This window comes from Aotus nancymaae, unplaced genomic scaffold (genome assembly GCF_030222135.1).
Source record: "Aotus nancymaae isolate 86718 unplaced genomic scaffold, 86718_ANA_hifiasm-v0.15.2.pri h1tg000057l, whole genome shotgun sequence".
Classification (NCBI taxonomy): domain Eukaryota; kingdom Metazoa; phylum Chordata; class Mammalia; order Primates; family Aotidae; genus Aotus; species Aotus nancymaae.
In genome coordinates, this window is record NW_026988471.1 from 49869958 (window position 1) to 49883212 (window position 13255).

At 40.7% G+C, this 13255-nt stretch overlaps 1 protein-coding gene across 23 annotated transcripts in view; it reads right to left on the minus strand.

Moving 5' to 3' along the window:
- The window catches only part of NRXN1 (neurexin 1), a 1142110-nt gene extending 1133922 nt beyond the window's left edge, over window positions 1–8188 (minus strand). For 17 of the 23 annotated variants that reach the window (XM_064364076.1, XM_064364070.1, XM_064364082.1 and 14 more), the window contains exon 1: window positions 3205–3976. In XM_064364076.1, coding sequence (XP_064220146.1) covers window positions 3205–3976 — 772 coding nt within the window. Of the gene's footprint in view, window positions 1–3204; window positions 4898–7686 lie in introns of those variants that run through there. The other 6 variants (XM_021675805.2, XM_021675804.2, XM_064364083.1 and 3 more) reach the window with 1 other exon arrangement.
- Window positions 8189–13255: the final 5067 nt, after the last annotated feature.

Below are 13255 nucleotides of genomic sequence, written 5' to 3' on the forward strand. Positions count from 1 at the left end.
ATGTAAGTGATGCATAAATTAGTTTTGTTCCATCAGCTATTTTTATATGTTTTTTTTTTCCCTTGAATAACACCTGAACCTGAAAAATAATCTCAACCTGAATGAACTGGAAATCTTATTTGGCAGACATGGTGAAAAAGAGCTTGGGAATAAATAAAAGTATTTATGTTCTTACCCAGGTTCTGCCACTAACCTGGTCATGACATATAACCTTTCCCGGGTTCTCTGTCAGTACATAAATAAATAAATGAAACCTGCTAGGCTTGAACACAAAGTCAGGTTGAAATTGGCTCATTCAATTAAAATATTCTGGAAATTCATAGGTGTCTAAGCTGTTTCAAGGCACTCTTGGCTAGAGGTTGGGGGGCAGAGAATATTTTTATTATCTTATTATAGTCTTACTTTTTAGTAGTTCTTATTATATTTTAAATATGAACGGAGCTAAATGTTATTAAAGTTTTAAAAAGAATTTAGTTAGGACCAGAGATAATCTGAATTTGTGTTTAATATTTCCTTGTCTGTTTTTTTCCCTAAATATTCTCTAATAATGTGGACTTATTTATTTTTAAGTTAGTTTTTATGAAGAATGTGGCAAACAATGTAAATGCTGGCTAGAGGCAGAGTTTTGTTGATATTTCATCTGAATAGAAATCATCCATCCCTAGCCATTAATATATGATCTGTGTTGGGAGAGGCATCCACTCTCAATTAATTATTCAACAGTCACTTGACACACATGAAATAGGGAAAATAAGCAAAATGGAGCCAATCCTTCTAGGAAGACCGACTCTGCGTTTATCACTCCATCTCCCAATTCTGTGATACTCAAAAGAATCCAACCTTTTGTTTTCCTTCTATGGTTAGTGGTGATCTTTGCACTCTATTTTCAGCTCAAATTTTCAAAATAACTCAAGGCTTCAGAAGAATCCTAAGGGATTTGCTATTCTGAGTTGAATTACCCTATGCACCAGGCAGTATACTGTTCAGTAACGCATCATGGTAATTCCAAATTCTTTATCTAGTAGAAAGAGCTCTCCATTTCCAAATAAAATGCATTTCAGATACATCTAATTCTGCTTCTCTTTAACAAATTAGTTTTCCATGCTTTTTTCACTCTTAACTGTTCCTGATTATGCATGATCTCTGGATCCCTACATTAAAAATGCATAGAAAAATAAAAATTTTCATTTAAAACACCCTCCCACACAGTACAAGCTGTCATTGTGTCATATTTGTTTCCTAATTTAAGGAAGGAAGCTACATTTCGTGTGTCCTTCATTAAACTGCCTTCTCTGTATTTTAAAATAGTATTAGGATTCTTAGGGAAAATTTCCCATAAAATCATGTTCATTTTTAAATTAATTTCTATTAATCAGTGCAAAAGTATGCAACTTCAAATTATAGTGTGGAAATTATATCTAGCTGCTTATTCATGATTTACAATTAGGTTAGATTTGGTAGAAGAAAATAATGATCTTTTTTATTTTGTAAAACATAATTATAAAGCCTTCTCTGATATCTATAGAAATGTATTATTAAAGCTGATGTGCTGTATAGGCCATGGAATATACAGTTTTCTATAATTACCTAAGCCAAAATATAATGAAAAACAAAAACCCACATGAAGACAGAGCGCAAACAGCCCTTTCTTTTCTTCCCGCACTCCTAATCCTGTGAACACTACAGAACTCTCTTAAGACCAGCTTTTTTTCTTCCTAACTAACTCTACTTGCTGTTTAAACAATTACAAATCTTATCAAGTCTTCCTTTCTCTTAAAGTCAAGTGAGAGAGAACTGCCAACTCTAATAAGCTTTACAAAGGCTAGTTCCCCTTCGCAGTGTCAGCAAAAACCAAAGACATTATACAATAAAACGCAGCCACACATAGAGCTTTTGTCCCTATAGCTTTCAAAATCAGGTTTAATGATTCACCATTTTTTCACCCATTTCAGCCACAAATGCCATTTATCCATGTGTTGATTGCCTTGCTTTGACCCATAAGCCATCTACTTTAAATCTCGACATCTCCTGCTTAGCCACTGATTTGTCTTTTTCACACCACTCACTTTCTGTTCAGAGGTTTTGCTGTATTTATACAACAGTATTTTCCTTGGTCATTGTCATTTAACAACACCGGCAAAACACACTGAAGACTGAATTTTATTTCTAAAGCGGAGAAAACAGAACTTAGGTATGATTTTTGTTGTTTTAACTCCACACTGTTTTAAGCCCCAAGAACCACAGAAATTACCACTTGGCCTCCACTACCCAGATAAATGTCATTAGCCGAATAGCCTTAGAAAATCTCTTGCAATCCCTTACATGCATCCCTGTTTATTAGTCTGTAGAAGCTTCCCAATACAGCAACATCTAAATTTCTCTACCACTGTATCTCTCTTTACAAGGCATTTGTTAATTAAGAAATATGTTATTAAATCTCTAACATTTTTAAACAGCAGCTGACCTGTCTCAGATTTCAACAAACCACAGAAATCACAAAATTTTCCTTAAATTTGACAAATGTTGGACTTGGATATAACCAAGGAAACCAACATTATTCCAAAAAGCCTCCTGCTAACGAAGAAACTCTTCACATCCTCTCTTCCCCTTTTTCCACAGCCAAAAGCAGGTTTTTACCGCTCTATTTGCAAAAGGCATAGCAGTGCCTGCGGACCCTGTCTCTCTCGTCCTTTATACCACGTGGGACCACAACCACGTGAGGATTCTCAACCACGGCCGTGGTAAACCTCTCCTGTGCCTCATTTCTCATCAAACGCATGTCCAACCTTTGAGATGCTTGTTGGCATCTTATAGGCAAAGTCTGTGTGTTACAGATTTAGAAGTGGTAGAGACAAGTACAAGTGGTCATAGAGGTGGGCCACGGTCCAATAAATATGGGGCCCAACCTGCCAAAGAACCCTTGGAATGAGAAGAGGCCATTGCATTTGCCACTTGGAAGGGAGCAGGGTTGGCAGAAAGGGCTCCAGGAGGAACTGGAACTTGGAAGTGGGGGCGGCCCAGTCCTTAGCAGGATGTCAAGGGAGGAGTTGTGGAGGCAGAGAGGCCACCGGACACAGGCCTTCCCCTCGAAGCGAACTGCCACGTTTGGCCAGGTTAGGAAGACCCCATGCACCAGCCCGGTCCCCTCCCCACCCCGCGCCCTGCCTAGGCCCCGACCCCCGTGGGTCGGGCGTCGGGCCTTACCTTGGCTGCAGTCCTTGCCGCGGAAGCCGGTTCGCGAGCAGTCGCACACGGCCTGGTCGTCCACCACGGAGCACACGCCTCCGTTGAGGCACACCCCGCCCTCGCCCTCCTCGCCCGCCTCGCACGGGCTTCCCCCGCCGCTGTTGGGCGGCTCGTCTTCCAGCTTCACCTCGCCGCTGTCCACCGGCAGCACCTGTGAGGAGTTGACCCTCACGTCTCGAATCCAGCCCTTGAAGGGCTCCCGCTCCCTCACGGAGGCCAGGGTGAGCTTGAGCGCCGCGGCGCGCAGTTCCGGGGGCAGCCCCCCGACGAAGAGGCCGCTGAACACTGTCATGTCCCTGCGCTTGGACTTGACCTCCACCCACTTGGCCTCCACCTGGTCGATGAAGAGCGTGGTGTTGCGGAACTGGCGGCGGATGCGCACGCTGTGCCAGGCGCCGTCGTTGACCGGCGTGTCGGCCAGGAGCGTGGCGGGCTCGGCGCAGAAGATGGAGAAGCTGAGCTGCAGGCGGCCGCCGCGCGTCAGGATCAGCTCCAGGAAGTCGCAGAAGCCCTCGTCGTCGAAGTAGAGCACGAGGCCGCGCGCGCTGCGCGTCTTGAGCTGGAAGCTCATCTCGCTCTCGCAGCAGGCGTTCCACTTGGGGAAGCGCGTCCACTGGCCCTCGGCGCCCGGGAACTCCAGCCCGCTGCCCAGCTCCGCCCAGCAGCCCAGGAGCAGCAGCGAGAGGCACAGGAGAAAGCAGCCCCCGCGCTGGAGCAGCGCCGTCCCCATGCTCGGGGCTGGGGTGCGGCGGGGGGGCGCCGGGGCCGACAGGGTCAAAATGGTCCTGGTCACCGTGATGGAGAAATAAGGGTGCCGAGAGAAAGGAAGGTAGGGGGAAAGGCGGGAGTGGGAGGGAGGTGCCCTCCTTTATCTAGTTCTTTTTTTCTTCTTCTTCTTCCAACAACCCCTCCCTCTCTCCCTGTAGTCCTCTTCCAACTGGAAAACGTTGACCCCAGGGGTACAGGGCAGCCACAGAACTTCCAGACCAAAGGGAGGATGCACTTTGGAGGCAACGTTCTGGAAAAGGCTTCAATCAAGGATCAAGGGAAAGCACTGACCCATTGGAGTCTGATTAACTAATTTAAGACCGTCTGTGGTGTCAACAGATACTTAACTCCTCAAATCCCATTATCTGCCAGGTTCCACCTGTGGTACCAGGCCAAAAGGAAGCCGTGAGAGTCAGTAAAAAGCAAACACCTTTCTCAGGGAAGTACAGGAAGCCAGCAACAAGCCAGTATCCTTAGATGCTTGTGAATGCCTCAAGTGTGTCTCCTCCAGATGTGGTGTCTTAAAGCACAACCGAGAAAGGGATGCTTGCCTCTTTAAGGCACCACTTCTTAACCCCAGGATAGCTTCAAAGGTCTGCTTCTTCTGTGAGAGCATAAACTTCAGCGCCGCTGCAGCCAAAGCCTAATTCCTTGTGCATGGTCTCACAAGTTGGGTTTTACTTCTCTTTTTAACCACGGCAACAGTAGGACTCAAACCCAGCAGTTGCGAAATAGCCAGAAGCTGTTAGATGTGGAAATCACAACAGCTCCTCTTCTTTTCTCTCCGCCTCTGCAGGGCCAAGCTGAGATGTCAGCACATCAATTGGTTGTGTGTTGGTGATGCATTTTTGTTTTATTTTGTCTTTTTTAAGGACCCAGACATCTGCAGAGAATTAAAGTCAAAATTAAGGTTTAAAGTCAATATCAATATAATATCATGTAAATTGTTATTTAGCTCATAACACAGGTGTAGCACTGGTTCTATTAGTAAGGTAAAGAGCTAACCTTGGATGGAGTTTTTTCTATCCTCACTACAAGTAAGGCCTAATATTTTCTAATAGTTAATATCACAGTTTTACAATCATCCATTACACCCTTGTAGTTTAACTGTTAGTAGATAACCCCAAGTTTTAAAGAGAAATTTGATTATGGTTATCTTTTTCTTTTTCCAAGATAGTTTGATTTTTAAAATATGTGAGGAAGGGAAAAAATGCTTTTAAGGATCTCTATGCTGCATTCTTGTTCTGTGGACAGTAAAAATACAGCCTATTCAAATGTCAAGTTAATAGATTTTACAATGGGCAAATTATATCAAACTGTTGGCAGGAAGCTGCCAGCTTAGATTTGCGTAACATTCCTGCCATTTTATTTTTCTTAGAAGGAACATTGATGGTTTCTTGATAGTCTCTTGCAAAATTTCAAACAAGTATAGTTCTCCTTTTTATTAAAAGAATAATCTGTTGTAAAAGAAAACAACTAATTGGAGCCAGATTTATGTTTTTGGCAATGTGTCTCAATTGCCATAATATTAACTTCTCTAAAGGTGCGTAAAGTATTTAGTATTTTGCCTAATAGTGTAGTGATCTAACTCCTCCTGAAATCTGTATCTGGCTATCAGACCTCACAATTTGTGTGGTCAGAATAGCAGTCGGCATGTATGTCATCTCAGCTGCTATGGCTCTAGGATGTCAGAATTTAAAACCATACCTTTGAATCACTCACTATACTATTAAATCACTTCTCTTTATTCAACTGTAATCTGACAGCTTCTTGAAATGGTACAGAAATCATAAATACTGATTATTTTCTACCTCTTTTTTTTAACCAAAAAAATTACTCTCACAGTTTGGAAAAAAAAACCAAAACTACAAATGTATAATCTGTTCATGTTAAGGAAGTGCATTATTTTTCTCACTATTTCTTATATCACCCCCCCCACACACACAGCAATATACATACACAATACACACATGCACATGCACACACACAAACACCCCAAATTTATTGTCTGGACGTAGAAGCTCACTATCCAATTAACACTTTTCTCCCCCTACAAGCTGAAACTAGCAGTAATTTATGGCACTGCATTGTGCTGCTGCTTCTCCATGGAGGGAGCTGAGAGCATTTCTCTTCAGTACAGAGCAATCCCTACAGGTGTCAGCTGAGAGCCACCAAGCTAGGGGATCCCACTTCAAGTTCCTCCCAGATGAAATTGATGACTGGTTCTCTCTCTTTCAAAACACACACACACACTGTGCAGGGGCACGCACACACACACTGCCCACTAGCAAAAGGAAATAAAAATCTCAGTCACTTATATATTATGGCTGATATATTCCACACCATCAGCAATCACCAGTCATATCTTGTCTACTCCTTGTCAAACCCTAAGAAAGGAGCTCTTCAAATCATCCGAAATAGCATATTATTCAGTATACTTTCATATTTTAAGTGGACTCAGGAATCTGCTAAATTTTCAGTCATTTGCAAAATAAATCTGGAATGTTTTGATCAAGAGTAGTGCTTTGAACCCATTCTCAAGCTCATGTGTTAGAAAACCTTTTTTTTGCTTGTGTGTATAACTCTGTTGAAGCCAATTATTATATTAATGTTACATGGATCACATAACCTTTTTTCTTCTGTTCCTCCAGCCCTCCCCCACTAATGCACACCTTGACAATTTTAAGGGGTGGTGGAAGAGAGAAAAATCCTAGAGGAATATATATGTACATATATATATATATATATATATATATATATACACATTCTTACCACATGGAGGTTAACTGGTTTTCCCAGTTCTTAGAGGAAGCTCATTGTATGTGAGAGAGTATCTGTATTTATATGGAGAAAGAGGATTCTCTCTAGGTGCCGGAAAGACCTGGCGAGTTCACAAATTAGAGGATGAAATAAAGAGGTCTGAAAAACAACCTTACTGCAGCCAAAAGAAGAAGCGCTCTAATTCAAAAGCAGACTAACAGCATCATTAATCTTTTCTTTCATTTCTAGAATCAAATTCATCCCAAGTCACTGGGAGGATCAATACAGTATGCTTATCAGCTGCAGTTGCATATTTTAATGTTTCTGGTATCACACATGTACACACACACACCCCTATACCTTTCCATGCACCCTTCTATATATATATCCTCATTTAGAACATGAAATCTCTGAGAGAAATTTTAGAAGTGCTTATTATTTCACCCTTGGCTTTTGCAAAGTCCCTCAATACCAATGCACACCCAAAATTCTCTCCGGCTTTCCCGCCCAGTCTCTAAGCTCCATCTCTAATACCAGGGCAGTTTCTTGGAGCTCGGAGTCTACTGCACAAATTGAGGCTAGGCATAGTATGGGGCTGCTGAGGTAGGGAAAGAAATATATAGAGAGATTTTATTGCTTTGATATCTAACCTTTCTCTTTTCTTTCTTTTGCTAATAAATCACTGCATTCAGCCTTTAAGTTACTACCCCAGTTCCACCATCTCATCTTCTTGCCATCTATTTAAAAGGCTTCTTGCAAAACAACCAAGATCTACACTCCTCCACCCTCCCACCACCCATCTTTCCCTGTGTATTTGTGGCAGATCCTGGCTCAGTTACAATGGGGAAAGATATCCTTCTTCAGCTTGCCTCGCCCCATCCCCTCCCCCCAACCCAAATTGAGCTTCTTTACCTGCCCGGTTATTCCCCTTAGCTCGAGCCAGAGCCTGAAGCATGCATCGGTCAAAGCGAATTTCCTGAGGTCTATGGATAAGGCGACTGCTGCTGCCTTTTCAGAGGCGTCAGGCTTGAGCGTCTATCTCCAGGAGTGCGGGAGGGGAGAACAGGCAACGGAGGGGAGCAGGAGGAGGAGGAGGAGAAGGAGGAGGAGGGGGAGGAGAGGGAAAGAGCTGGGAAGGAAAAGGCGGTGGTGGAGCCTGAGAAGGCTGGGTTACGTGACGCCGGGTGCTGTCCTTCTGAAAGAGAAGGGCGGAGCTGAGCTCTCCGCAGTACCATGGAGAGCGGCGGGCCCGTCCCTTGGCTGGGGAATGGGTGGGCTCAGCCCGTGGTCTTAGCCCGTCCAGATCTGGATGATGCTGCGAAGCGAGGTGCCTCTACCTTTTCATCGTCCCCTTGCACGGGGAGCCTGATCCTGGGGGCGGGGACCTGCCGCAAGCGCTTGTAACTTGCCACCACCCTCCCTTCCCCATCAGAGGAGAGAGAGAGAAAGAACGAACCAGAGAACCACGTAGCCTACTGAGCATGCCCAGGCCCCTGTTAGACCCATGAAAACTGTGTGGAGATTCCACTTCTCCGGGGTTTAGTAGTGATTGGGTGGGGATACCTGAGAGGGTGCCAGGAAAGGCCCCAGCAGTCAAAGGGAAGGGGCCAAGGAGTCGATGATTATGATGAGCTCTGGCTTTACTTGTGCACCTTGGTCTCCTGCTTGGAACCCTTGAAAAGAAGCTGCAGCTTTTCGAGGAATGCAGGGGCAGGCAGGACTAACACAGGCACTGGCATTCTCCTAGATCCGATGTCCCTGCCCACCGCTTACTGTGGCTCTGGCTTGAGTAATCACAACAAAGCTTCATGACCTGCCTAGGCTTTGCCAAAAAGATGTAAAAGGAACCCAACAGGGTAAGATGCCAACTTGCAGACGAAGATCAACTGTGTCTGACAAGGTGCTTTTTTACTGCAGCCTCTCGTCATTCTCCAGCCTTCCTTGCTCTCTCTTGGTCATAAGCATCCTGAGTTGAACCAAGTTTTCTACCTGTTTAACTCTTCACTCCTTCTCCTCCTTCCTTTTGCTGCTGGTAAAACCTGGAGAAAGTAAAACTCGGTGTGAGGCTCTAACCATACAACTGGGCATGCCCGATAGGCATTGCTGAGTTTGGTGAGAAAGAGGTTAACTCTAAGGGAGCTTACAGATTAGGTGGTAGAGGAGTCCGGTGTCTGTGACTTCAAATTATGGTTCGAACCCTATGGGCATTTAAATTCCTATTCCTGTATATTCCTAACCTGGGTTAGTTTTGGAGCAGAAACAGACATTTTTATTGCAACACCACAAACCTAATAGTCTGAAACTCAAATCCTCTAAGGCAAGATTATTTTTGGCCTCCAGGTCCTATAGAGCAAGAATCTAGGAACGAGATAAATTCAGGAGCACAAGATTAATATACATTCCAATTGCAATATTTATGTTCTTCCAGAAAACTAAAACTCATTCCTATCATAAGCCGATTTATACTTTCACTACTTTTGTAAAAGGGTCTAAATAACCTGACGGCAGGTGCCACAGCTTAAATATGTTTATTGCCCTTAGAGGGGCAGTTTTGTCAAGTGGTTACATGTTTGGGAAATAGATTGTCTGAGCTTCAATTCCATCTCTGCCATTTATTAATTGTAACCTCAGCAAGATACTTAACTTTATGATGCCTCAATAACCTCATCTGTAAAATGGATATAATCGCTCCCTCTTCATGTATTTGATGCTGTGAAGATGAATAAACATAAAATATTTGGAATTGTGGATCGATCAAATATTGGCTATATTTATTAACTACAGGCCCACTCCATGTTCTTTTTGACTAAATGGAAGGAATTTCTCTGAAACCCAGATTCCTTGATTATAAAATAGAGGTACTAGTCATTGTCAGCTTATTCCATAAGATTGCTCTGGGAATGTAATGAAATAATAGCTGTTAACATGACTTTTAAAACAATAATTTAATTTTAAATAATATAAAACTAAGACTCAAAAAATGACTAAATTATTCAGTCATTCAATGAACTTGAAACAAAAAATAATCTACTTAATTCAGGACCTTTTTCAGTTTTTCCACCATTAGGCTATAGAACAAATAGCACAGAAGGTGCACTTGGATGTGTTTAGCTTATACCAAAAGTAAGTGGAATGGACAGCCCACTTTCAACAATCAAATCTCAATTGGGTCCATGATGCTCTTAACAGCTGGTGGGAACTTGCATCAGTGAACATTATGGTAGTGGTAGAGGCACTCTTAAGAGTCAAAGCACTGCCTTTAACCTGGATTCGTAAAAACTCATTATTTACCACCAGTACATATGATCTGAACACTTTCCTACTTTATTTCATTTTGTCTTTGTGAGCTTTTATTTTATCTTCAGTTGGACTACACAGTGTTTCCACTGAGTCAAACTTTTCCTTGATATGTCTTCTGTGGTGTCTCAATTCAAAAATAAAAAAAGTTAACATTCTTAAGCTTCATGTGTAAATTTTAAGATTAAAAAGTCCTGTGTTCCCACATCCCTTCACCACAGCCTCCCCGCCACACACACACAAACTATATAAACTGAAGGAATAAACTATGTGTTGGAGTAATTCCCTTTGTGATCATCAGGTTTAATGTACTTATTATATGTAGTCCAAGGAAAAGGACAGCTACAGGATCTTTTTTTAAAAGTAAACATGGAGAGGGAAAACTATCAGTATGTTGCTTAGAACAGAAATATCACAATATAATTTAATGATAAAAGTTGTTAATTTATTTTAAAGTATGAGTTTTTCTGTTGTTTCTACATAAATTACTGCAACTCTCTGAGTACCAGTTTCTTTATCAGTAAAGATAAGGGTATCTCCCCTTGTAAGACTTGGTGAAGATAACGTTGGTCGAATGTGATTTTTGCGCCTACTTCTCGCCAAACCAGGCTCTAAGTGCTTTATTTACATTAACTTATTTTAGCCTCTCAGCAACTCTAAGAGGTAGGTTCTAGGATTTCACTCATTTTACCAATGAGAAAAGTGAAGCATGGAGAGATTAGCCCAAATAGTCAAAGTCTAGTAAGCAACAGTGTGAGGAAAAATCCAAACTCAATTCTGTAATCTTAACCACCTTGCTACACTGTCTTTCAATGAATCATCGGATATACCTAGCACAGTGCTTGGCAGAATGTAGATGCCCATAATTGTTCATTCCTTTTCCTTTCTAAGACTTTCATCAAAGGGAATCTAGAAAACTAAACAGTCAACTCCAGAATTTTGCCATACTATTCTTTAATGACTAATACTATATGAAATATATGGTATTCATGTACTTTGTTATATATTGTAGGGGAAACGTTTTCAATGTTACTACCTTTTTTTTGTTTGTGGGCAATATGTGAGGTACTTCCTGTGTATCTGAATTTGAAGTAATCTAACAATTGTAAGAACAATCTAGTATTTTTCTAGAAGGTGGGAACTAGGATTAATTCCTCCTGAGTCACCTTAGGGAATCTACTAATTTTAGGCTACAGAAATATGTTAAAGATTTCAACTCCTGCCCCTAGCTACCACTCAGAACAAAGGAGATAATTGTGAGATCAAGGTGCTTGTTTATGATTATGCCTGATTGGGAGAATTTGTGGCAACCCAAATATGAAAACATAAATAATATCTCATGCCATAAACTGGTAAACATTTTGCAACAATGAAAATGGAAATGCAGGCTCACCAAAAGCAAATATATTTCCATAAGTTATTAATATTAATGAGAACTCTAACATGGAGACTGACTCTACACTAAAAATAAATGAAACTAAGTGATATGATTTTTTTTTTGACTGAGAAACAAATGCAACAGAGATACTCTGTGTTTATTGCTGCAATCAGACCCTGTGCTTTAACATTAGGAAATCAGTGTAAACACCTACTTTCTCAATTAACATTAAGGTAAAGTGGAAGTTTTGAGATACCTGTGAATTCCAATATTAATATCAATTTTGAAGGATGCTTTATCTTTACTAATATAAGGGATAGAAGAAGAAACACATAGTAATAATGAGGAAAATGTCAGTTGAAATACCTTAAACATATTTTCACTTAAGATTGGAAGCAATTCAAAACAACAGTAAGGTTTATCACTCTGAGGGGATTTTTCTATTTACTGTGCTATAGATGATCAAAATGAAGACACTTTCTCTTACTAAAATAATCACAGTACCCGGAAAATATTACATGCTAATTCAACTAAATTTCAGATTGTTGTTGAATTCCTCTAACCAATTACATTATCACTGCTGCACAATTGGAATGCTATTGTTTAGCTCATGATTTTATTTTAGTAATAAATATAACATTATTTTTTGTTTGCAGTTAAATGTCCTAACTAGCTTCCTTTATATAAACCAATTAGAGTTTTCTAGTTACAAAAGGTGATGAATAGTTATTGAACATGCTGCTATATAAACTTTATTTTACACACAACTAGAGGAATTTCAAAATGCAAAGTAACGTAATCAAGTCTAGGGTTTGGGACTCAGCTATAAAATGGAATAAACAGAGTAGAATTTACATATACAAAAAGACACATAATTTCCCATTAAGCTTACTAAGTAACTTTCAGGAGAAATAAGCAAACTCAGTATGTTAAATACTTTTTTACTACTTGAAAAATTCTTAAGCATAGTAAAATTAGGCTACTTTCCCATGAGTATGTAATTTCTGTGTAATCAGAAGGTAGAATGTGATTTCAAATGGCTGCAAATCATTAATGTAATGATAATTATTAAGATATCAAGCAGCTGTAGAGAAAGCACATGGATAGGTCCTTGAGAACAGTAGTTAAGTTTTGAACGATGCACCTGCTAGAAAGGCTTCAGTGTGGAAACCCTGCAGTGTGTTTGATGGGCAGTATTTTTAAATCTAGGGCAGCACTTACACCTGGGTGTGTTCCTCCATGTTTACTTCTAACCCTCCTTGCCCTCCAATGAGGAAAACTCTTTCTGAGGAAGAATAGCAGTTGCTAGATGAAGTCTGTGAAGAGTCCCTAGCAGAGGATTTATTTTTCCTCGATCAGCAATATAGTTGCACACTTGAGCCTGCCATTATTATCCCCCCTAATGACTTATTTCTCTTCCTATGAACAGAACTTTCTTTACCATTCTCAATTGGCTAGGCTCCAGAAAAGGAATTATCTCATTCATCACAACGTGGCTTCCAACTTATTTTTATTGGGTGCTTGCAACTAGTTAAATTTGTTTAATTTAGCTAGTCTCATTTAATATTCCTTACTATGACCTTTAAGAAAAGAGTAAGGGATTTGTGATAACTTATGGATGTCAGTGAAACTCAGTTTTATTATATCTTTGCTTCTTTTTAGCCTGTTTCTGCCCCCTAGAAATCTGTGGAATCAATTTTCTGTGATAGCATCTCAAAATATTTTGTGGTTAGCTTTTAAAACACATCCTATTTGATTTTATGTTGGGCTTATAGATTTTTAAAAATATTCAATTCAGTTTTCCAA